Source organism: Lathamus discolor, chromosome 5 (genome assembly GCF_037157495.1).
Source record: "Lathamus discolor isolate bLatDis1 chromosome 5, bLatDis1.hap1, whole genome shotgun sequence".
Classification (NCBI taxonomy): Eukaryota; Metazoa; Chordata; class Aves; order Psittaciformes; family Psittacidae; genus Lathamus; species Lathamus discolor.
In genome coordinates this window covers 69278592-69303102 of record NC_088888.1, presented here as the reverse complement: position 1 = coordinate 69303102, position 24511 = coordinate 69278592, and the positions used below count along the sequence as shown (strand labels likewise).

General features: G+C 41.1%; 2 protein-coding genes across 3 annotated transcripts; one reads left to right on the top strand and one right to left on the bottom strand.

Moving 5' to 3' along the window:
- Positions 1-1056: 1056 nt before the first annotated feature.
- TSTD3 (thiosulfate sulfurtransferase like domain containing 3) lies at positions 1057-7546 on the top strand. The gene is made up of 4 exons (XM_065681171.1): positions 1057-1150; positions 1287-1457; positions 1718-1877; positions 3145-7546. The coding sequence occupies exons 1-4, from the start codon at positions 1072-1074 to the stop codon at positions 3206-3208; spliced, it is 474 nt and encodes a 157-aa protein (XP_065537243.1). The 5' UTR covers positions 1057-1071; the 3' UTR covers positions 3209-7546.
- CCNC (cyclin C) lies at positions 6552-23684 on the bottom strand. 2 transcript variants are annotated; one of them, XM_065681169.1, is made up of 12 exons: positions 23547-23684; positions 22788-22894; positions 19117-19201; positions 18804-18873; positions 17271-17322; positions 15555-15610; positions 14269-14304; positions 12665-12756; positions 11868-11935; positions 11657-11736; positions 8947-9065; positions 6552-8274 (listed from the first exon to the last, which is right to left on the bottom strand). In XM_065681169.1, the coding sequence occupies exons 1-12, from the start codon at positions 23576-23578 to the stop codon at positions 8220-8222; spliced, it is 852 nt and encodes a 283-aa protein (XP_065537241.1). In that variant the 5' UTR covers positions 23579-23684; the 3' UTR covers positions 6552-8219. The 2 variants fall into 2 exon arrangements, with proteins under 2 accessions (XP_065537241.1, XP_065537242.1); XM_065681170.1 differs by lacking the exons at positions 19117-19201; positions 23547-23684 and having other exon boundaries at positions 22788-22876.
- Positions 23685-24511: the final 827 nt, after the last annotated feature.

Below are 24511 nucleotides of genomic sequence, written 5' to 3'. Positions count from 1 at the left end.
CTCTTTTTTCCCTTGAATTTTCCTCAGCAGCTCCTTATCCATCCAAGGAGGTCTCCTGGCCCTCCTGCTGCACTTCCTTCTAGTTGGGATGCAGCACTCCTGAGCTTGTAGCAGGTGATCCTTGAATATCAACCAACAGCCTTGGGCCCCCCTGCCCTCCAGGGCTATATCCCATGGAACCTTACTAAGCAGGCTCCTGAAGAGGCCAAAGTCTGCTCTTTTGAAGTCCAGGGCAGTGAGCTTGCTACACGCTCTTCTCACTGTCCTGAGGATCTCGCACTCAACCATCTCATGATCGCTGCATCCAAGGCTGCCCTGGAGCATCACATTTCCGACCAGCCCTTCCCTGTTGGTGAGCACGAGGTCAAGCATGGCACCTCTCCTTGTCGGCTCCTCTATTACTTGCAGAAGGAAGTTATCTTCCACACTCTCATCCCATCTCAACTGGCCCTGCTGAAAAGTCTCTCCCCATCTTTTTTACAGGCCTCTTTAAGTACGGAGAGGCGCAGTCTTCTCCAGGCTGAACAAGCCCAGCTCTCTAAACCATTACTCATAGGTGAGGTGCTCCATTCCTCTCACCATTTTTGTGGCCCTTCTGTGTACCAACAGGCCCATGTCCTTCCTGTACTGAGGACTCTAGAGCTGCATGCAGTACTCTAGGTGGGGAACCACCGGAGCAGATCTGCCCCCTGCGGGGCAGGATCACCTCCTTTGACCTGCTGGCCATGGTGTTTTGGATGCAGCCCAGCACGACTGGCGATTGTATGCCAAGGTGTAAATTTATCAGATGCGAGCGTGCAAATATTTTATCAACTGCGAGTCATAAACCGTCATAAATCTGAGAGATTCACAAGAAGAAGAAAAAAGGAAAGAAGGAAAAAAGGAAGAAAAGAAAAAAAAACCCACAACCCGCCCCCCAAACGCTAAACTAGTTGTTTTTAGCCCCAGAATGTCCCAGCGGCTGAAGGTCTCCGAGTCCCCGCCTCTGAGGTGAAGGCGGTGCAGCCTGGGGAGCTGGCTCCTCCCCGCCAGCGGGGCTGCCCGGCGGCCGCCATGTTGGGAGGCGGGCAAATGGGGCTGAGGGGTTGGTGGTTGGCAGCGCCGGGCGTGCGGGTGGCGAGCGGTGGCTGGTGGCCGGCGGCAGCGGCCGGTGAGGCGGGGAGCGGAGCGGCGGCTGGGGAGCCCCTTGTAAAGATGTTAAACACACGGGGCGATGGACGTCCTTCCCCGAGAGGCCGGGGGAGCGGGCGCCTGCCGTGGTCTGACGGGCTGCGCTTCTCCGCCAGGTCCCGGCGCGGCGGGTGCCACCAGCCGCAGGCTGTGCGCCGGTGGGGCGCCGAGCTTGTCCTACCGACAGCTCAAGGAGTTGAAGAAGACCGGCGTTCTCCACATAGACGTGCGGGAGAGATGGGAGATCGATAGATCTGGGAAAATCCCGGCGTCTATCAACATACCGTGTGAGTTACTAGCACTGCTACCTGGAGACGTCGGGTGTTGTCAACATACGGTATAAGTTATTAACATTGCCATGGGGATGTTGGGTGCTCCCCTTTGCTTGTTGATCAAGGTGGTGGTGGCTGAGCAAGGGGGAGCTATGCTAGGCAGTTGCTAGTATGTTGTGAGGCTAAACTTTTCCTCCAGGGGAATTAGAACCTTAAAGTGTAAGCTTGCCTGTGGATGGAGAATAAAGGAGGTTTTTGTTTCCTGTGTTTCCCAGTGGGTGAATTAGTGGAAGCTCTACAAATGGACCCAATGGAGTTCAAGGAGCGGTACAATCAAAAGATGCCATCCAAGTCGGACCCTGTGGTTTTCTCCTGTTTGGCAGGAACCAGAAGTAAACAAGCACTTGGGTTTGCCACGTCTTTGGGTTTCAGCAGGTATGGCTTCTGTAAGGATGGGATTAACGCGGCCTTCCCCCACGAAGCAGAATGTTTACCCTTGCCTGCTCAGCTTCTTGTGGGCAAGGGTAAAACTTTAAATGTGGCATATAAACAAAACTACTGGTGTTTGAGCTAGACACTGCCCCTTCTTCTGCTTGAAAGACACCATTGGGCATTCCGGGAAAGCGAAGTGTGTCACGTTGTGAAACACCCCCTTGGCATGTGCCATGGGTGGTGCAGTCTCCTGCAAGACCATGCTGCCAATGGCGACTCCCTCACTAAGATGATGATTCCTTATACAGCTTCATAAGCACTAACCTTGAGATGCAGGATGATTGGAAAGGTGGAGAATTGCTCGCTTTGGTAGTAGTATGATCTTAATTTATGAAACCACACCCTTTGGTAAATTGCAGTTTTACCTGTACGGTTTGCTGTTGACAGAGTATGTGTTCACTTTCAGTAAAGCATGGGAGTGTTTGCCAGGAGTAATGCCATGAAGGCAATGGCTAAAAAGAGAATGAGATTGATAGGGAGAGAAAGCAAAAACAGTGTTTGGTTGGCAGAACTGTTAAGCCCGTGCCAGAAGGTGGCTCGCTGAAGACTGCAGATAAAATTAAAAAAACTGGTTGTTTGCTCATGTTTTCACTCTGCTGCACTTTATGAACTGGAATATCCTTGCTAATGCTAGTAAAAAGTACGTAACCATGTTCTTATTTTGTAAATACATTGTTCATTGCTTTAATAAGTGCAGATATCCTCCATTATCTGTTTTTCATGCTGCCTAATTGAAAGAGTTGGTTTTGTGCAGACTTCCGTTGGATCTGTAGAGCATTTAGGTTTGCAAGGAAGTAAAGATCAGTGTGCTGAGTTTCTTTGATGACATCTGAAGTATTCAACATAGCAGCATGTAAATCTCCCACTGCATTGAGTCTGTTTTTTTAAAAAATGAAGTGGCAAGCTGTTCTGTTGACCTGTCTGCTGCTGCTTGCTTGATGTGTGAGGTCTAGCATTGTGTCAATTGGAAAAAAAGAGTTACAGAACACGCTGCATGGCAGCAGCCAGCATTAGAGTGTAAGGAATGTCGATCTGTCTCATTGAAGCTAGGTACAAGTGTATTTGATTGCAGAGAATTTCTGTAAGGTTTGGTTATGTTTTTTTTCTCTGATTAGTTTTGGTTTGGGGTTGGATTTTTTTTGCCATGTCCTCTTAGATACTTTTCTCAGGAAGAGTCCTTCTTAACATTGTATCTTTTGTATCTTTTCAGAGTTCAGCAATATGCCGGTGGCTTTGAGGACTGGATAAAACATGAACCTCCAGAGACAAAATGAAGATAACTCCCTCAGCCCTTACTTCATTAAGGCTTCAGGATGGTTTGTAGGTTTTGGCACTCAAGCTACGTGTATTCCACTCCCAGAACACAGCCCACTCTTCTTTCCTTGTGTGAATAGATGCTCAACTTCAAATAGGCATGCATGTTAGTTGCTTGGTTTAAATTATATTTAAAGACTGTGACATGAACAAAGAACATTGAATTTGTTCAACCTTTACTTTGAGCTATGGTTTTTGGTGAAAGTATGTAAAGAAAACTTAAGAGCTTATTATGTTTACTAAGATTTATGTATGATGTAGTTTATAGCTGTTTAAACTAATGATGATAGAATAAACAAACTTAGCCTTCCCCAAGTAACTCTGCTTGGTGGTTTGTTTAGAGTAGCTAAACTACAGATACTCTAATGGAATTGGGGTAACTTCCCTAAGCACAGATTTATTATACTTCATGTGTAGCTGGAGTTCTAAAATAGTTGTTGTGTTATCAAGGAGTACAAGTACAGTACAAATGTTTAGGTTTGTACTTACACAATTGTAAGGCCAAAACAGCACTACTGATCAGTAAAACGCAAATGGAAACTAACCTGATGCTAGAATATTTGTTGTTCAAAATGCCGATTCCTTATTTAGAAGTGTATTAATTTTTATATGCAGACCTGGTTTTGAGCACAAAATGCTGTAGCATTCAGTCGTCAGCTTCTCTCAGCAGCTCAGTATCAAGTGAGAACTTGACCGTATTTGAAGTTACTATTAAAGAGAGACAATCATTTTAGGCTGGAGAATTTAAGGAATCCAAGGAAGTTACTAAACCCCCTTTCTTCTTTTATGTACGTTAATTTGCATGTCTTAAACTGAAAAACAAACCAACCCATCCCATCCCCACCTGTAAATATGCATAGTCATCATTGTAAGGATTTTTTTTGTTTGCTTGGTTGTTATTTTCAATGATGTTAGCATTTCAGGGGAACTAGCAAAGGTGAGTTGCTTTGCCCTCTAGAAAACTGAAGTCCTAGCACAGAAATTCAGGACTCTGCATTATGTCTGGAAGAAGGAATTCAAATTTCTGGTCCTGCTGTAACCAGTATTGCAGGCACAGTGCACTTATCCTATGGCTCTTCCATTCTGACAAGTGCAGTCTGCATGGTGAGAAGGGGACCTAAAAATTAAACCTCCTGAAGTTTAGAGAACAGAGAAGAAAAAGTAACTCATCTTAATAGAATTTTATTTCTAGTAGATCCAGCAGTCTCTGCAGTCATTTGTTTGTAGACAACTGTAGCTGGCCCAGCCAGCTGTGTTAGCTGTGCTGCTGGACAATATATCTTACAGGGGTTTCTGTTCTCTCCAGTAATAATTAAAGACCATGTAGTGTAGCTGTTGTAATAATGAGTGCATTTTTTTTCAAAATATCATTGTCTTTTTAGTGGTCTTATTGCTACACTTTATTTTCAATCCATTAAAAAAAACCCAAAAAACAACTTAAGAACCAGAATTTAGACCAATTTCCAAAATAAATGCTTTAGCTTAACTGATGAATTAATAGGAGTAAGATGAAATTAAAATGCCAGGATGAGTAAGGGTGTTACCTTGTGGTCAATTACTCTGCACTGTCTTACTCTGGAAAGGTCTTTTTCAGACTGCATCAGGAGGAGTAACAGATGCCAACAGTTTTGTTGGATTTAGCTAAATCCTATGATTTTGCCTGTTTACCATGACTTAGACTGTCAGTTCCACCAGCGCTGTGGGCACATAGTCAAAGGGATGACCGAAGCTCACTGTTGGCTGTGTCGTGCCAGGACTCGCCAGGACTAATGATGCCTTATGCTCTAGATCATTAAGGTCACACTGAAAATGTTTATATAAATGTGTAATTAAGCATGCCTAGCTATATTGATTGAGACACCTGACTTCAGTGTGCAAATGAACAAAGCAAGGAGATCTCATCAACTACACTTGGTCAGAATTTAATCTATGGCCAATGCTTCTTTTTGTAGTTTATGTTAAAATTTATTGGGAATACCTAGAACTACATAACCTCAAAGAATGAACAACAATTTATATTGGGTGACACCAAGATCTGTATAGCCCACTATTTTCTGTTTCGCAGCAACCAGTGCTAAGTATTTGAGGCAAACATAAAACAGGGTAAGTGTGCAGTGATACAATCCCCAGATTATTCTCATTTACTACTCTGAGTGCTCTGATACTTCCTTCAGGCTTTGCATGTCCTGGTATATTTGGGTACTTGTAAATTATCAATATGAACTCCTGGCATTCACAGCAGGTGGCACTGGCTGTAACAAGGTGCTGTGAAAAGTCTTTCCCTTTGTTGCTTCTCAGCTTGTCACATACTGTTTTCATTGCATGCTCCTGTTTCTTCTGTCGGAAGTGATGAACACTTTGTCATCTCATCAGTCTTCACACTACTTAAGATTTTTCTAGACCTCAGCTATCTCTTCTGAGCTGAAGAGTCATGGATTATTGTAATAGGAAAGCCACTGTGTATCTCTTATTTTCATAATTTTTATTAGTCTTGGTAGATCTAGTTTTTATTAATCTTGGTAGTTTTTTGCAACGTGTTTCTCAAATTACTTGTATCTTGTCAAAGTCAATGGACTTTTGTGTCTTACTATGTATCTTCCTTATATGGATATAAAGACATATTTAACTTGCTTTCCAAATTACGTTTTTGAGTTAACTTGTTCGATCAGTTTGCTTCCATTTAGATTTTTCCTCAGGTCTTTGGCATAGATGGCCTGTGTTTGCTTTGAGACTCCACTGTCACATGTAACCATGTATCTGTGACGATTTTCAGCTACCTCTCTTGTACAGATACACTTCATTTTTACACATTTCTCTCCTTTGAATGAAGCATGGTAAAGGTAGGGTTTTTTTCTGTCTGGCTGGTAGCAAAGCTACTGAATTCACATCATGTCCCATTTCCTGTTGTTCCAATTTACATATTTCTTTTTACAACTGTCCTCCATCACTGGTAGTTCTTTTGACTGCACTTCATATCCTTTCACTGTTTACACTGGAATCACAGCTGGTAAACCTATCCTAACCTCCCCAGTAGAGAAATTACTTCTATTTACCATCACTTTGTGATGGTAAACTTTTTAGCTCTGAGGTTTAGGTCACACAGCTAATTAAGGTGTGAAGTTAAGTCTGCAAAGGTCCCTGAGCAGCAAGAAAACTTTTAGTCACTCCAGACAGAATTGTTAATTAATTAACGGTGTGAAATCCCTGATTTCAAAACATTTGCTCTCAGCAGATTATGTGGTACTGGGAGAAGACTGATGTTTACCTAAAGAACAGTTCCTGTTAAAGAACTCCACACAGCAGTCAAGTTGCATTGATTTATTTCTACTCCCCCAGTCCACATTACAAATAGCACATTTTCGACTTCAAGAAACAGAGGCAAATAGCCAAATTCCACTTCATCAATCAAGTGTCTATAAAAGATATGGATCAAATGACAACAAAAGTAGCAAAGACCAAGATGTTTGGGCTTGTTTGCCTAATGTTTTACAAAAATGACCTGAACAGAAATAAATGCTAGTAGCCAAAGGAGCTACATACAACCACACTTCAGTTATATTTTGCTGAATGACCAGCCAATTACAAAGACAGACAGTTACTCACAAAAACTGTTGAGGTTTTTTTAAGGGGATGGTTTGTGGAACCAAGATGCATCACAAAGCAAGAGTTTTTAAGAACTTCCCTCCAGGATTTCAGACCATTGACATGTGTTGTTTCAGGGAAAAAATAAAAAAAGGAGAACCACGTGACTGCACTCTATCATTCAGTTTTGATATTTTTGGTATTATTACTCAAAATGAAATTGTACAGAACTTAATTAGAAACAAAGTTACCTAAAAATCAAGAAATTTGATTTAGGCCAATTCCTGACTTCAGTGGGATATCTGCCTGAGAAAGGAACACAGGATACGGCCTTCTGCTTGAAGGAATCTCATTTTCTCCAGCACATAGTTAACCAAGGAATCCCATTTCAGTTACTCTAAAAAGTTGCTCCTAACATCACAATTAAAATTAGCCAGTATGAAGCTCACCGAAAGCTTGAACCTCTTAAATAAACTCTAATGAACCACATAAATTCACACTAACAGTGAAGGCAGACTAACAGTGTTTATCTCTTGTACCAAACAAAATCTGTAAGAAATGGTAATCATATCCAGATTGGTACTTGACTGTGAACTATTCCAATTGTACTACACAGAACGCTTACTTGCAGAATAAAAGAAGTCATAATATGTCGGGGGCTTTTAATTTGTAACACTTGAAATGTTTAAGAAAACTGCAGAATCACTATACATATTGCACTTCTCTGGTCAGCTGGGATACTGTGCTTCATGGCAAAAACACCCTCCAAGTACATCTACCGAGTAAAACAGCTTCCTTCTAATCAAGAAAAAGGAACTGAATTTCTTTCCTGCAGCTTCCATTTAAAACTGTAACAATATTCTTTGCTGGCTTTGTTTCCGAAGGATTGCTGTGTTACTTGTTACTGAATCCACATTTATTGATTTAAAAAATAAACAGGGTAATGAATAAATTTAACATACAGGGCACTACCTTCCTTCAGTCACAAACAAAATGAAGACAACACAAGTCATTAACACAGTTACACTTAGGCTTCAGGTTACTGTCGCTTTAAAAATAGTTCACTTCCATGGCAAGTTACAATTTCCTCAAAGCAAACAAACCAAATAATGACCTACTTGTTTTGAGTGGATGGTGTTAACCTTTTGCAGCTTGGTTTAATGTTTGATTCCTTACACTGAAAAATCTTAGTACATCTGCTCCAGCGTCAGAGAAAATGATGCAGTTTTAGAGAAAAAGCTTTCAAAATGCTTGACACAAACAAGCTATTTATTCTTCAAGTTCTTTGTCAAAGATGTTACTAAAACCTTCTGTCCATTTCATGAACACAGGAAAGATCCCAGGGTGTCTTGAGTCAAAGTGGTCCATAATGAAATTCTTTGGAATGTCTTAAGATTGGCTATAGCTAGAGTTCTGGCTACCATTTGGACCCTGTTCTCCTTCACTGTTTGGAAGAAAAAAAAACAAAAACATGCCTTCAAAAAGAAGCATAATATTACATTTTTGTTTGGTTGTTCGGGGTTTTTTTTAATAATTAAAAATACAGTATTTTGAAAGTAGTAAAAACCTTTTGAAGGAAAATACTTCCAGCATATACGCAAATAGGTTAAGATATTCGGCTCAGTTTCATTAAAAACACAAAGATTATTCTCCACCTATACAAATAACTTCATCTATTTATTTGAAGAAAAACTTCAATGCATCCCCACACAGCTGCCTGCTGAATCCAGTTCTGAAGTCAGCATGTCAAAGTTCGTATTACGTAAGCATACGCGCAGGAATTGGCATGTATGGATATTTAAGCAGTGATATTTAATCACAGTAATTAAATACGACATCAAGCAGGACTAGTTCCAACAGATCTGGCCCAGCACGGAGCCTCACACTGCCGTTCTTTACATTTGCTAAGCTGCACTGATTATATTCTAATCACATTAATACCATCCATAAAACAATGTATTCTGCTTCTCACTAGTTCCTGAAAAATTAGACTGGCAGTTTGTAATAGAAAAGTCTGCACCATAAAAACATAACACTATACCTCAAATTAAAATATCAACTCATTCTGAATATTCCAGTTTTTCCATGTGAAAGGCGTATTAAGGAATTACAGTACCTGTTTGGAGGTGGTTTTGGTTTAGGCATTTTACTAAGAATAGTAGCCATCTCTTTCCTCTCATCAAAGTTCTTCCACTGCTCATACAGCTTCAGAATAACCCTGATTATTTCTAAAATCTGATTAGAAATAAAGAGATATAAGATCAGACAAAATAATGATTTTATCTTTGCCATAGTCAGTTTAAGTGTGCAATTAATTAAACATGCCCTGAACTGAAATTAAGCAGCACGATTTTCATATTATAAACAGAGATGTCTCATATTTAATCTGGGCTTGCAATCAACCATTTTTATAATTAGGTTTTGATTTCATTTTGAAAGGAGGCCTGAACACAATACCTTCCCTCCCATTCAACTGTATATACCACATGTCCCCTGCAAGCTAACCAGCTTTTTATTTATTTATTTGCAACTACTGCCACAGCTTACAACTGTGCTACAGGGAAAATGCAGACACCTGGCAGCATGACTGCAGCTAGATGACAATGGATTACTCATACAATAACTGATGGCTAGAAATGTTCTATACACATCACAGGCACAGCACAGGAAAAACAAAAAGCCCAAAACCACAAGACATTGGTCTTAATCCTCTCCTTCCAAGAAATAAAGAGTCCAAGAGTACCTGAATCCTTCTTATTCTTAGAATATTCTTTCTTATTATTTTACTCTTATATACAGATAATAAGAATAGTTGGAATTTCATATTCCGTTTCTGGAACTGTAAGCATTCTCTACCAGTCTGGACATTTTCTATCTACTGAACCTCAACTACCTTTATTTCCTATTAAATTTCTAATGCAATATTCTATATAAAAAGTGGACAATGTTCATTTCCTAATTTGATGAATCATTCTCTAATTCAATAAAGTCAACTTCTTTCATAGAATCATAGAATAGTTAGGGTTGGAAAGGACCTTAAGATCATCTAGTTCCAACCCCCCTGCCATGGGCAGGGACACCTCACACTAAACCATCCCACCCAAGGCTCTGTCCAACCCTGCCCTGAACACTGCCAGGGATGGAGCATTCACAACTTCCCTGGGCAACCCATTCCAGTGCCTCACTACCCTTACAGTAAAGAATTTCCTCCTTATATCCAATCTAAACTTCCCCTGTTTTAAGTTCTAACTCATTACCCTCGTCCTGTCACTACAGTCCCTGATGAAGAGTCCCTCCCCAGCATCCCTATAGGCCCCCTTCAGATACTGGAAGGCTGCTATGAGGTCCCCACGCAGCCTTCTCTTCTCCATGCTGAACAGACTCAACTTTCTCAGCCTGTCCTCATACAGGAGGTGCCCCAGTCCCCTGATCATCCTCGTGGCCCTCCTCTGGACTTGTTCCAACAGTTCCATGTCCTTTTTATGTTGAGGACACCAAAACTGCACGCAATACTCCAAGTGAGGTCTCACAAGATCAGAGTAGAGGGGCAGGATCACCTCCTTCAACCTGCTGGTCACACTCGTTTTGATGCAGCCCAGGATACTGTTGGCTTTCTGAGCTGCAAGTGCACAGTGCCGGCTCATGTTAAGTTTCTCATAAAAAAAATCTTCTTTTTAATACATGGACTTTGATTATATATCCTTGAAACAAAAGTCACAGTTGGATAAAAGGTCCACGGTATTAATGTTAAAAAAATCATGCTTAGATTGTATCACTGGCACGAGAAACATGACATGTAAACATTCAAACGTGTTCAGTACCAAGCTTATGGTAACCTTATCTGCCAAATGTAGGCTGGTTCTCCTCTGCTGCCAATTTATTGTCACCCTGCTTTTATATGCATGACAGCATAATTCACAGAGCACTTGATGCAGCTCAGCATCCACAGTGTGCTTAAATTTGAAGACAAATCCTGGAATAAAAATACAATGCCAGGATACCATCAAGGGGGCCAAAGGGCTGAAGGCACAGAGGGCAATGGTGTGCTTCATCCGTAATGCCCTATTTAATTCCAGACAGTTTCAAAAAAGGAAGACTGAAAAATATGTGCCAAGTGAAACAGTGTGATAAGAAGCATGAGTGCTAAGCAAGCTCCAGCTTGTTGGCTGGAGCTAAACAAAGATTAAATAAATCACCTTGAAAACTGAAAGGAACTAGTGAAGATGAACAACATTCCTGGTATGAGAACAACTGTGCCTTGGAACCTGATAAATTTAAGAAGGGGATTATTTGACACAGATTTTGCAATAGCAGGAACTCAACTGAATAATCTTGGCGTTCCTCTATTTAACATTGACTCACGTCATGGTCCTGGTCATCCTGAAAGTGTTAAGCACATTTTACACTCTGCTATTCTACGCACAATTATAGGCAGAAAATGAGAACAGTATGCAGGCACAATGCTGAAAGGTGAATCAGAAAATCACATGCACTAGAATTTAAATGTCAAACTCATGCTGGCAATCTTGGATAATGAAAAACACAGGGAATTAATTTTCTGGGAAAAAAAAAGCAAAGGATATGGGGTTTGTATTTCCATCTGAAAAATGGCAACACTTACAATGGTTCTGTCCTGACTTTCAGAGCAGAGTGATAACCAAATGACCTGACATTGTCTCTCTCCCTGAGAGATACACCTAATTTCAACAGTATCTAACATATGATCACTGAGTGAAGTTCAAATCAGTACCGCAGACGTGTAAGCCAGTAGTTTTATAACCATGACTACCATTTCTGGTCAGTCCGCAACAGGTGGCAGGAATTACCTTTTCCATATCAACAGACAGCTCAGCAAACCATTGCCTCGCATCCTTCTGCTGGACAACACAGGCCACATGTAGGCAAGCTGCAAAGATAGGTGACACAGATATTGAACAAAGATCCACTCTTATACGGTTAGAACATTCTATGTCTTATAAACAGCACATGGAATACATCGATTTAAACATGGCAAGAGACATTACTTCTGTTACTTACCTAGAGCTATCATGAAAGGAGGGTACAGCAGACAAAGATCAGTTCTATATGTGTCATTCACTATCCTCCTGTGCAAGAAAGAAATTGGAAGTATTGTCCTATTCACCTTTAGACTATACAATTTCAAAAACTGGTGTCAGTTTATACATATTTTGCCAGTTCCTCAGATGGTAGAAGCTGTGAGGCTGCAGGGCAAAACAACAAGAGAAGAGATCTCTTCCCTTGTAAAAAATCTCTACAGCCTTTCACTTTTTTCCTTGTAGTCACAGCAGAAGTCTATTTGGAAGCACTATTATAGTACCATAAATGTCTTTCTGCAGAGGGTGCTGACATACACCATAAAATAATTATCCATGTTTCACAAATAAATAAGACCAAGTGTAAAAGTAGTACTTGCACTATTTCTGTACTTGAGAAATAGTTCAAGATTGAGAGTTCTGCTAACACAGCTGAAAACCCGTATATACTGCTTCTACCTTCTATTACAAGATACAGCAGAAAACCCACATTGATAGAAAAAGATTACCTCTACTCATAGTCACCATTCTGTAGTGTAAAAAACTGTGCTATTAGATCTAGTCTAAAAATAAAAATTAGAGCACAGTGAAGTAAATCATTTCAGGGCTAAAAACAGAATAAGCTAAGTCAGGGACATATCCTGGACAGGTTAACTAGGGTACCGTTCATATTCAAATATGGCTAAGCCTGCTTTTGCTTAGCCACCTTTGAAACATAACTGTTAAATACTTGCTTTCTTGCTGCAAGGAAGCACTATTGTTAATCACTGTCTTCATTACCATGCAAGAGGTAGCAGCATGTCTTCTTGGCCCATATCTTGTACATATTGGAGCAAAGGTCTATAAGGATGATATACTATCAAACAGCAGTCCTAGGAAAAATGTCAACGGGATGAAAGTTAGGTTACAATGCAGAACATGCTGTCAGTTCATATTAAAACCATCTGGTTTACGAGTCAATTACTGATTATTTTTTTTAAGTAGCATTCTGACACCTAACCCTGCTCTAACGAGGGCAGAGCTCTCTCTAGAATACCATTACATAGCATGGTTGCCAGTCCGTCAACATCTTTCCCCTAAGAGACAGAGAAAGCCACATCTGCAGCACACTGAAACCTCATTTGCTTACAAACCCGTAATTCCCATTTGGAAATACAAAACACTGCCAGAAAACAGTCTGTCACTAAATACCATACATGGAAAGCATGCCAAAATAATTGACACTGGTTTGGAAAGAAAGGAAAGAAAAAAAATCTACTGCTCTCAAATCACCTCTTCTCAGGCCCAGGTTGGTGTAAACAAGAAAGAGTAACCCTCTTGCAGAAAGCAGCCAACTATATACTGAAGGAATACTTTAGGGAAAAGCCACATGAAGTTACATGTGCTGAACACCAAAGTGAGACAGTTATTGCACATACTATATATTCCGTAGCATACTGGAAAAATTAAGTTAATTCCCAAAATCTAACTTCTTGTAAACACAGTTATTTTTATAAAACTCATGTACTCGAAACTCAAGTTACTGCCACGTACAGCAGAGGTATCTAGCACTAAATCTAAACAGGTTATGTATAAAGGGGTTATAACAACTCTAGGCACAAACAAAAACTTTTGATACAGCTTCATCTGTGTCCTGTTCCCAAAAACATATCCTTTCCTGGTTGCTGCCTGACTTGCTAGACTCCTCCCTGGCTTCACTCTCCTCCTCTCTGCACTTGCACTTGAGCTACTCTAGAGTACTTGAACTACTCTAGTAGAGCAAGCTTGGTGCCTATAGGCAGAAACTGAGCACCACTTTATCTAAGCCCCCTAAGAAGCCTGGGCTGCACCCTTTCAGCTGCCCTAGAAAATGCAGAAAACATAACTCCAGGTTCTTCCAGGCAAGAAGAAAAAGGCATAGAAAGAATACAATTCTTCATGCTCTTGACAGTCCATTCATCTGGGAAAAAAAGGACACTGACATCCTTGCCTCTGCAGCAGGACTTATATACAATTACCTTTCTTTTAAAAACAGAAACAGTTCTGGAAACAGAACTTTGATTTTACCCTTCTCAACAGTGCCCTAACCGCTGGGATGCAAAGTCAAAGGTGATCCTCCTGGCCCCACTGCTCCTGCAATATGCCCTCTTTCTGTTAAGTCCAGCTTCAACACAAGGAAGGGAGAATGCCCTCACTCAGCTTAGATGACAGCACAGTAATAATGGTATTCTGCTGGAAATGTAAATACTAGACCTGCATGGACATCATTCTAAAATTGGACAGGGGGAGGAAAGAAGACAGCATAATGCATATTTCATAGCAACACAAAATTCAAAATATTCATCAGTAAAAAGTAAACTGAGGCAACAGTAAAAAAAAAAAAACAAAAAAAAAACACCACTTACCATTAATTCTAAGAGATAGAATTCACATTCTAGTATCTGCAAAGAAGTAAAACCACAGTTAAACAGCAGCATGTTTCAGACAGCAGAAAGAATTAACCACCATCCAGAATTTCAACACACATTTCCAACAGTCCTAAATGCATCTCATCTGAAGCTACAAAACCAAATAAAAATCAAATTATCATTAGCAATTTCCTTACCACCATTATAACTTAACTCCAGTCGTAATAACAATGCATTTAAGCATTTTGGATCAACTTTACTAGGAGAGACTATCTAATTCACAGTATTTGTCTGATTTGTTCCAACACTTGGCAGCAACGAATTGTTCCCAGTGTATTAACAATTAACAGCAATAGAGAAATCCTTTTGTAGAATTAAAGACTCTTCACCAAACCACTAACATGCCAAATGGCTTTTTAAAGTATTTTCAGATTTAATTTCACATTAAATGTTCTGTCCAATTGAAGTAATTAAATCAGCTCTTATTTTCCATAGAGACAGTGACGTATTAGCAGTACCAAAGATTACTTTGGCTATAGGAAAGCAATACTCCCAAATATATTTCCATTTGCTTTTATCTCTATAATAGCAGTGCAGTTTTACAGCAAAGACACAGATATTTTATTCTTGATATATCATTCGGCTTTCTAGACTGGGTGAAAAGCCAAGCAACAGAAAAGTAGTATTTGTCACAGTTGATCTAAAAATAATTAGGTCTGGTTTAATCTTCAAGATACTCCAGCACAGGTCAAAACTGGTTTCAAGAAACATGACAACAATTCTTAACCTTGTGGCCAAGAATGCCTTGAAAACCACTGATAAACCTAAATTTTAAGTCATAAATAAATTTATTTTTCAAAAGCCATTATATTTTACAGGCAAAACCAAAACTGCTTTCTGTAAGCCAACTGCTCCTTTGTGCAAGCTTGGAAGCATACCAGGTGCAAGGGCTATTTACTTTCCCTGCAGCAATGTATTTGTAAACAAGAACATTTAAAAAAGAGCTCAAAAAAATCTCTCTTATCATCATACTACATTACTATTTCAGTAACATAGATATATATTATAGCATTCCTGTCAACAATTTGAGGAAAGGAGGTTATATAAGATTTATTATTTGTAAAGGCAACTTTGCCAAAAATCTATCCAAAACTCATTATGAGCAACCTGACATATAAGTACAAAAATACTTCTTTCTTAGAATTTAAAAGATAGGGTTTCCTGCTACAACTATTTGTCTTTTAATTTATTTGATCAAACTGTATTTTGAACAAAATACTTACATGGTTCATCCTATAAGGAAACTCCTTAGGAAAGGCATACGAAAACCTAGTTTTCACTACAGTGAAGAAAAATCAGTATGTTAAATATTATGTAATTAACACTTTTATTTGTTTTCCTTTCTGTTAATTCATGTGTATATAGCCCGTCACATCCATTTGGCAGCACAACTACTTGCGGTACAAAAGGTTTTTATTTGAACGAGAAAAGTTATAAGATTCAAGATCCTCAAAGGCAAAGAGAAATACACCTGAAACCCTGAAACCTAGATTTGCACAGGTACTCAGCCAGACACCTGTCTGCTGCTTTGGGCATTATTAAATCTTCCAGTTAATCAACAACAACTAGCTTATGGACACTTAACTTTCCATGAGTTATCATTCACAGAGCTATCAACCTACTGATGTCGCTCCGAATCTGGTGATCCCTTCAGGATCTCAGTTCCAACACTAAATCCAAATGAGATTTTCACATGGTGCTTTTTTACACAGGCTTGATCCTCCAGCATGCAAGATTTTAAATGACATCATGGTCTCCACTTCCATGAAATGCAGAGTATTTCAGGGCAGGGAGAGCTTCTAGGTCTGAAGGAATAACTGGGGGGGAATCTGCTATGGGATTCTGACACTTGGGATTTTCAGAAATAGCACAGCTCAGGACCAGATGTCCAAGTAAAATCAGCTACTGCATATTTACCAAAATCCATCTTTCTCACTGATTCATCAAAACTGCCACACAGATCTGTGCTTTGAGATGCTACTGATGTAAAAAACAGCAACTCTTACTGCTAAATCCAGTACTGGTCTTGGTTATGCTGGCACTGAAGATGCGTTTCAGTTCCTGGTGGTGGAACTGTCATATGGCCAGCCCATGGACTGATATACTTAACTGCATGTGGAGGCTAGAGATACAGCCAGTCACCTGTCCCCTCAATGGCTAAGAGGGATTTCAAAAGCACTGACCTACATTTTGAAGAGCACAGCCAAGAACTGTCTATTGAGAGCAGCTGGACCTTCTGGGTCAAATTATAATATTCAGTTAAGGAAGCCATCACTTTAAGACCTTGATGGATAAGATGCAAGTTACAGGAACTGGGAAATATAAAGCGAGTGGGAAAGATAGAGAATTAAGTAACTACAGTGTAATTTTATTGCATTTATTTGTGAACAATATATAGATTATAAAATGTACTTCTTCAAATATCCTGTGCAAAGACTAACTTTATGATGGGGAGTGCTAGGAAAAAGGATTAAGAAAAACCAAGTAGGTATACAGCCTTCCAATAATTCTGAAAACAGGTACTTCCATGAAGCCGTATCTTTTATAAAACAGACAAATAAAGCCCCAAGTTTCCAATTCTACCTTTTGAGTAGTTCAGAATTCAGTTTACTATTTGAGACTGTTTATAAACCTCAATAGTTTAATTCTATTACTTTGGTTTTATTTATGCTTGGCATAAGTTCCAATCAGAATCAACCAAAACTAATACAGAAAGGACCTGTCTGATCTATATTTAGAAACAGAAGTTATTTATTCTAAATGGCTTTAACTGGCTCCTAGAAGTCAACACACAAGCCCCACCATGACATGATAAAAAGACACCTTTTAACAGCAAGCAAACATAAAAACCCACAAAGAAAATGTCAGATCTCCCTATAGAGGTACCTACCCACAGTGTAATGTGGTTACTTACATACAGAAGTAACACTGATACTTACATACAGAAGTAGCAGCAGAAATCAACCTTGTATTTGAAACAACACCAAATTCCTGAAGAAAAAGAATGATAAATGACGTGAACCACCTGAAGCACTATATATTCGCACTGTTATCAAATTAAAATAATAGCTTCTTACTAAACTGGGCTTCTATTATGCAGTATTTCCCCCCACACACCCCTTTTTCTTTCTTTTTAAGGTGAAGAGGGCAAACTCTTACGTAAAGAGTTTTTTTCATCTGTTAGTTACTTTGTTGTTTGAGTTGTGAGGAATAGTAAATATTTATGAAAGGAACTAAAGCCACAAAAGCTCAGGTTGCTAACACTCCGCACATAAAATAGACAAGAGGGCTTCAAGAAAGTATACTGGTTTTCCTTACCCCACTTGGGAGAAAAAACTGCCTTTAGGAACCTATCTTTAACTACCTTTCTTATTATGTTTCCATGAAGCCTTAGCTCCTCTGCTGAGACAGTCAGCAAGCTGAAAATTTTCTGTATATGCTGTTCTTCCAGAGAAGTGTATAGCTGAAACATTACTGCTAAAGCTGCCCTCTAAAGCTGCAGAAACTTTAGAATAGCGAGGTTGCACAGACTTCTAGTATTTGTTCTAAAATATAAGGTACATGTATATGTATACACTCTATGTCTGTACCTTCTTAAAGGCTTAAAATACTTTCTCCAATACTCCTTCTCTTCCAAACACTGAAAGGTATCACAGTATTTTGTACAGGCAACAGCACCACATGCAGACACTGGTTTAGCAGGACTGCTTCTACCATCACTAGGTATTTGAATTCCTCCTGTAAAATTCATTTGCATTGACATATCACAGATTGGCCACTGTGATATATTTTTTTCCCCATTAAGTAGACACTTCTCAAACAGCTGAAAAATTTCCTGCATAACAGAGGATTAAGAGCAGTGCCCAGCTGATGCTAACTCTTGGCCACATTTAAAGTGGACTTCTAATGGTAGAGGCATGGAGCCTTCTCAACACTATTGGATCGGTTCCTTACAATAGTTTCTCAAAGATGACATATGAGCTACAATATACTTTTAATTCAAGTAATGAAAGTGTGGTAAACTCTGAGAATCCCTGACTACATGTAGGGAAAATATATGAAAGGGAAAAGGGTAATTAGGAAAAAATTTCAAATTAGGTTTTAAAGCCTGAGTAAACATAAATAAGGAAAAACACACCAGAAAGGAGACACTGCACAATTTGAGATATTTGAGTATGTAAATATGTAAACACTGTATCACAGTGAAACAGCCATTTAAAATACTCCTTCCAATTTTCAGAGGTCCTTCAGGGTTAGTAGTTCAGACAAAACTGAAAGATCAAATATTAAATAACATGTTTGAAGGCCTTCTCCATCTCCTTTTCTCAAATGCTATAGAAATCTATACAAAAAAAAGAGAGAAGGTTTCAAACCCCAAAGCATGAAGAATGACAAAAAATGTACAAGTTCTAAACGTTTTCTCTCTCTCATACATCACATAATTTACATTAAAAAATCGTAATACTTCATACCTCTACTTTGGATGCCAAAAACACACACGTAGGAGCCATTAATACTGGATCTATACTTTTTAGGGAATATCTGAAATGTTATAACAAAATTATAATATGTTGTTTCATACACGTAGAACGATTAATCTATTAAGAGCACCACACTTCCTTTTGAAAAAGCAAAGCTTAAGTTAACTTTATTAGCAAAGAAGTTTTATACCATCCAGAAAACAAAAGTGGCACTGGTTTTAACACAGAACTGCATTTTAAAAGGGCTACCAAAATGTGCCTAGCAAATGTTTTATTCTTGTACCATCATAGTAAACAGTCCTACCTGGCATAGAATCTCTTGAAGTAGACTGTAGCAGTGGCAATAACTTGTTGTCTTAATTTAAGATGTTCACCTAAAGCCTGGATAACTTAAAAAAAAAAAATGAACAGAAGCTTGAGTTGAGTTTTTACAACAACTTGACACCAAATAGCACAGGATCTCAACACATGACTAGTTCTGGGGATGCTAAGGAGCAGCTGCAGTCTTCTCCCCCAGTTCAGATACGTAGTTCTGGTGAAATAATGCGTTCCTGTAAACCTACAGACCTGCAGCTGAAGAAGCCGCACTGCATCCTGAAGCTTGTGGACACCTTTGAAAAGGGAAAAGTAACTTCATTGTGTACAAAGTGAGTATGATCTTTAAGAAGATGACAACACAAATCTCAGAGGGGTAAAGCTTGAGTATTCCATTTTAGAGCAAAACAAAATCAAACACTTAAAATATAAGTCTACGGCTTTTCAGTGCCATGCAAAATGATGGTTTGGGTTCTGTTTTGGGCTTTTTTTCAAACAACTAAAGCTGCCAACACAAACATGGTCATTAAATTTGGCAGAGACAGCAGGTGCTAAAAAAATGACATATTTAGTTCAGGGAGAGGGGGTGGGAGACCAGAGGAAGCAGTCAGCTGCTCCATCACAGTGGTCCTCTGCCAGTTGGCCAAGAAACAACCCTGGTGTCATCTGTGCAGGTAGCTCTTGTTTGGCCTCCCAGGCAAAGGAAAGGTGCCAAGCAAATTAGATGCATCAAGCTAAGATTAAGTGCAGTGGTTGGATATAGAGAATGGCACAGTGAAACATGAGGTTATTACTTGTTATTTTTCCCATACTTCTTTGTGGCCATTATTCTGTGCAAGGCTTGGCTATGTTTCTCAGTCACGACTTAAGCACCCAAGTCCAGATTTTTTTTCCCTATGCTCTTATCCCATATCCCTTGGGAATAGTCAGGCTACACCCTACTCTCACTTCTAATGAGCATCACACCATTTTAAAACATGCAAATATCTAGGGCATCGTTGGCTAGAAAAGGGTGCAAGGTAGGAGATAAAGGAGAAAATCACCCTGAACAGCATGGATGATTGGCAACTTTTTTTCCCCCCAGAGGAAAAGGTAATTAATTTGACACCCACTACGATTACCCAAAGCAACAGTAAGTCCCTGTCCATGTCACATCACTCCTTTCCTAAATAGAAGAATGCCAAATTGCGCCTAGCTTGCGAGTTACAATAGGACAAGCAATAACTGCCAGAAAGGAGGTAAAGCCTGGTATGCAGTATCTCTACAAATATTAAAATATTTATCTGCATACCTTGGGAGGTTTGAAAGGATTTTTCCCTTTGATTAAACCATGGGGCTACAAAGCTGCCCTGCTACTAGAGCATCAGGAAAAAATCAAATATGCAGATAAACAGAATTCTCCAAATATGTTTCTTACTCCCATGGGATTTTCAGGAATGGTTAGGCCATCTGCTGTCAGAGAAAAATCAAGTCTGGTTTAGGGAAAAAAACGGACAAGAGCCTAGAGAGACTTAATGAAATGGAAGCTTGTATAAGCTGGGAAAAAGTCCAATACTTGTAATTAATTTTTAAATTATTTTAAAAGAAACTACTGGATTACTTATTCCCTTCTGTTTACAATGTAAGTGGTTTCAGTGGGGGGTTAATAAAAATTATTTAAAATCTGAGTATCTTGAGTAGCCTGTAACACAAACATTACAGCTTCTGCCCTAAACCAGAAAGGGAAGTCAATTAATGTGCTTTTCAACCAAAAGCTCTACTAAGACTTGGTGATCCAAAGAAAGAAATCAATGTCACTTTCCCTTTTTTTAACTATTTTAGAAGATGATAGTTTTCCTTCTTTAGAGTATTAACATTCTGAATATCTGTGCATGGCCATACAATCAGTTGGTGATCTATTGTACTTGTTTTCCAAAGAGAAGGCAGCAGGAAACTGCCTCTCTCCAGGCAATTTTTTGGTTGCTTTAGGGAACAACCATGTCTTGGGCAGACACATTCTGAATGTGACAAACCATGCCCAAGACTCATATCCCTACTCGGGTAATGCAAAAAGTAGGAGAGAAGAGGGGGAGGCTCTATGAACCCAAAGCAGGGTCCTATTCAGAGGCAGGTATTGATAATACAACAGATATCAAGGGCATGAAGAAGGCAAGCTCTGCCTGAGGTGTCACCAGTGCACAGCAGCCCACGTCCATCCTCCCTGTGACAGCGGCTCGCTTTGCTACCAAAGGGGTGAAAGCCCAGCACCACTCTCCTCCATGGCAGGCTGTGTTCATACATGCACAAAGGAGATGCTGGCAGAGCTGTTCTCCAGCTGCCGCAGGTCACACACTGTACCTTCAGGGGAGGCAAGGAGTGCCAAGAAAAAGAAGCCTGCGAACCACAAACTGAAACCAACTTGTCTACCTTATAAACTTCTGCTTACTCAAGAAAAATACTGAAGTGAAACATTTTTAAAAGCTTATTTTGTAATTCAAATTAATGCTAGTGAAAATTAGCATAGAAATACAGTTTTAGAAATACCAGTACTCAATCTTCTCTTTTTGCATTATGAAGCTATGACACTTTGTTTAAAACTCAAGGAATTTCAGGAATTGATCGAATACATAAATCATTACTAGCTTGATTTCCTGGTGCTGTGTAAGTGATAACACAGATGTATCCACAGCAATCAGATTTGAAGCATAGACAATTATTACAAAAATAGCTATGCTAAGAGAGAAGCTGGGACAAGTATCTTTCACAGATACCATTCCAGCACTGACATAACATCTTTCAGCAGCCTTGGGAAAGTAACTTCTCTGTCTCCAGTCTATCTAGCTATAGCATTCTCTACTTTAAAAGCCTGCTGTGAAAAAAACATTTAAACAGCTGTCTGCAAACAAACTGCTCCTTTGCAATATTGTTGCTTAGGGAGTGGTTTGTTTGGGTTTTTTTTAATGCTGAACTATTGCACAGAAAAGAGTTTAAGTGCCTGCGTAACCTGAAATGCTCTAGTGCGATGGTTGATATGGTTAAATACTTTGGAGGACCAAGTAAGACTTAGATAACTTCACAGGCGAGCCCCAGACACTGTGGGAGAACAGGCTGCCTGCCAACAGCTCTTGGAAACTTATACACAACGTGAGAGCCACTCGGTGCTAGGGAATGAGTCACAAGGCAAGACACAGGCTGTGGTGCAGGTTTCAAAGAACATAACTGAGCACTAGCAACAAGTTTCCAAGCTTCACTCTTCAACAGGACTGCGCAGATGGGACAGAACACTTACCACAGCTTAACGGCCTACCAAAAGCCGGGTCTGAGTATTATTGTTTACATTAAGCCCTTCCTATACTAGCTTAGCAGGTTCTCCTTGCTTCTCCTTTTTGGTTAAGAACCTCTTGAAAATAAGAAAAGGTACTAAACGTACAAATGTGATTTGTCCTGTGACACATTAAAACACTTTATGTGCGGCTAGCTTGCCTGTAGGTTCTCCTGAATTGTGTTAATACCACAAACAAATGCCAATGTTATTGCTATCCTAGTTCTTTGCCAAAACAGGTTGTGAAAGTGTATGCAGTATCACAATGAAAACATTACATTCTCCAGGCAATTCAAACTTGCGTTTAGATGTGGCAGACAACACATTTTATGGCAGAAATAAAAATAAAACAGTTTTACCATTAGTAAAAAATATCTGCAGCTTCCAGTATTCTTCTTCAGTCAGAAATTTCAAGTCTTTCTGGCGTTCCTTCAATAGATCTTGTTTATCCAAAATCCATTGTAAGCTAAAGGGAGGTAAAATGATGTCAGCAACTCTTTGTCACGATTACACCGTTTGCTGTATAAACAGACTACAGGTTGAGGCTCAGGTCTGAAGGGCTGGTGACCTTTAACCAAGCCACATACAATCCTCTCACGCCAGCGTTCTCTACAGGTTTCCACAGACACGAAAAAGCACTGTCTAGCAAGGACCAGCATTATCCGCCTTTACCTACAGCAAACTAAACTGGCTTTATAGACCTTACACACTGACACTCACCAGCAAGCTTTACGTTACATTTAGCACTTCACAGGCACCCATTTAAACAGCAACGCGCTCACCACGAGGTGGTTTAACCCAGCCCCGCCGCCGAGAGAAAGCATACCCCACCGCAGGGGCCGCGGCTGCCTGCCTCGGCCGCCCGAGACCCGGGCACGGCCCGGCACAGCCCCGGCACTCCGAAGCCGCGGCCACTGCAGCCGGGCTCCCGGCAGGGCTCCGCGCCGAGCAGGCCCCGCCGCCGCCGCCGGGACCCGCGGCCCAGCGCCGCGCCGCACCCCTCGCCCCCGCTGGGCCTCCGGCAGCGCCCTGCCCCGCGCCCCCGGCCCGGCAATGAATGGACAAAGCGCGGCGACGGCCCGCACCCCGCACCCGCCCCCCGCGGCCGCGGCACTCACTAGTGCGAGCTCTGCCAGAAGTTCCCGGCCATGGGGAGCGGAGCTCAGCAGCGGGAGGAGGCGCCCGGGCCCGCGATGCCCCGGCCCCGCCGCGCCAGCGCCGCCGCCCCCGCGCCGGCAGCAGGAAGGAGGCGGCCGCCGCCACCGCCCCGCGCCCGGCGCCGCCGGCCGGCAACACGCGGCACGGGGAACCGTTCCCCTGCGCGCGGGTTCCGCCGCCCCGGCAGGCCCCGCCGAGGCACTCGGGGCCCCGAGCGCGGCCGCCCGCTGCGGAGGTGGGGGCGAGGGCACCACGCACCCACGGAGCACAGACCGGACTGCCGCGCGGCCTGCCAGGGCTTTCCCGGGCCATGCACGCTTCGTACAGACTCGAGCCGCTTCGGGACCCTCCAGTTCCAGCCCCCTGCCATGGGCAGGGACACCTTCCACTACACCAGGCTGCTCAAAGCCCCGACCAACCTGGCCTTGAGCACTGCCAGGGGTGTAGCAGCCACAGCTGCTCTGGGCAGCCTGTGCCAGGGCCTCACCACCCTCATAGTGAAGAGCTGCTTCCTTGTGTTCAGTCTCAAACTGCCCTCTTTCAGTGGAAAACGGCTGCTGTCTGAATTCAGTACCAGTCCACTTCCACCAAGGGCCCAGTTGGGACTGCAGACAAGGCCGCTTGTCTTCCACTGTATCTGCCCCACTTAAATTTGCCTTGCCCATCCCCAAGGCTCCAGGGCTCAGCTTGATTCATGCTGGAATTTTGAACGGAGATAGTCTCTGGAGGTAATTTTATTTAACACCTAACAGGAAGAACCCAGGCCTGAACTCTTCGCAACTTTCTTTTCATGCTCTTCCTCGTGGCAGCATACAGAACACTCACAGCTCTCAACTTCTGATGGGATCCGAGATCCATGTGTTGCCAGGAAGGGTGCATCAAGGCAGGAGCTGTGGGTCTGGTACCTGCACTGCTGCCACGATGC

Excerpts from the sequence above, each read along its gene's own strand:
- TSTD3 (XM_065681171.1), top strand. The coding sequence starts at position 1,072 with ATGGGGCTGAGGGGTTGGTGGTTGGCAGCGCCGGGCGTGCGGGTGGCG. Across the intron at positions 1,458-1,717 it reads GGCGTCTATCAACATACCGT|TGGGTGAATTAGTGGAAGCT; the intron begins GTGAGTTACTAG and ends TGTGTTTCCCAG. Across the intron at positions 1,878-3,144 it reads ACGTCTTTGGGTTTCAGCAG|AGTTCAGCAATATGCCGGTG; the intron begins GTATGGCTTCTG and ends GTATCTTTTCAG.
- CCNC (XM_065681169.1), bottom strand. The coding sequence starts at position 23,578 with ATGGCCGGGAACTTCTGGCAGAGCTCGCACTA. Across the intron at positions 11,737-11,867 it reads TCCTTTCATGATAGCTCTAG|CTTGCCTACATGTGGCCTGT; the intron begins GTAAGTAACAGA and ends CTATCTTTGCAG. Across the intron at positions 9,066-11,656 it reads TGTCTGTTGATATGGAAAAG|ATTTTAGAAATAATCAGGGT; the intron begins GTAATTCCTGCC and ends ATTTCTAATCAG.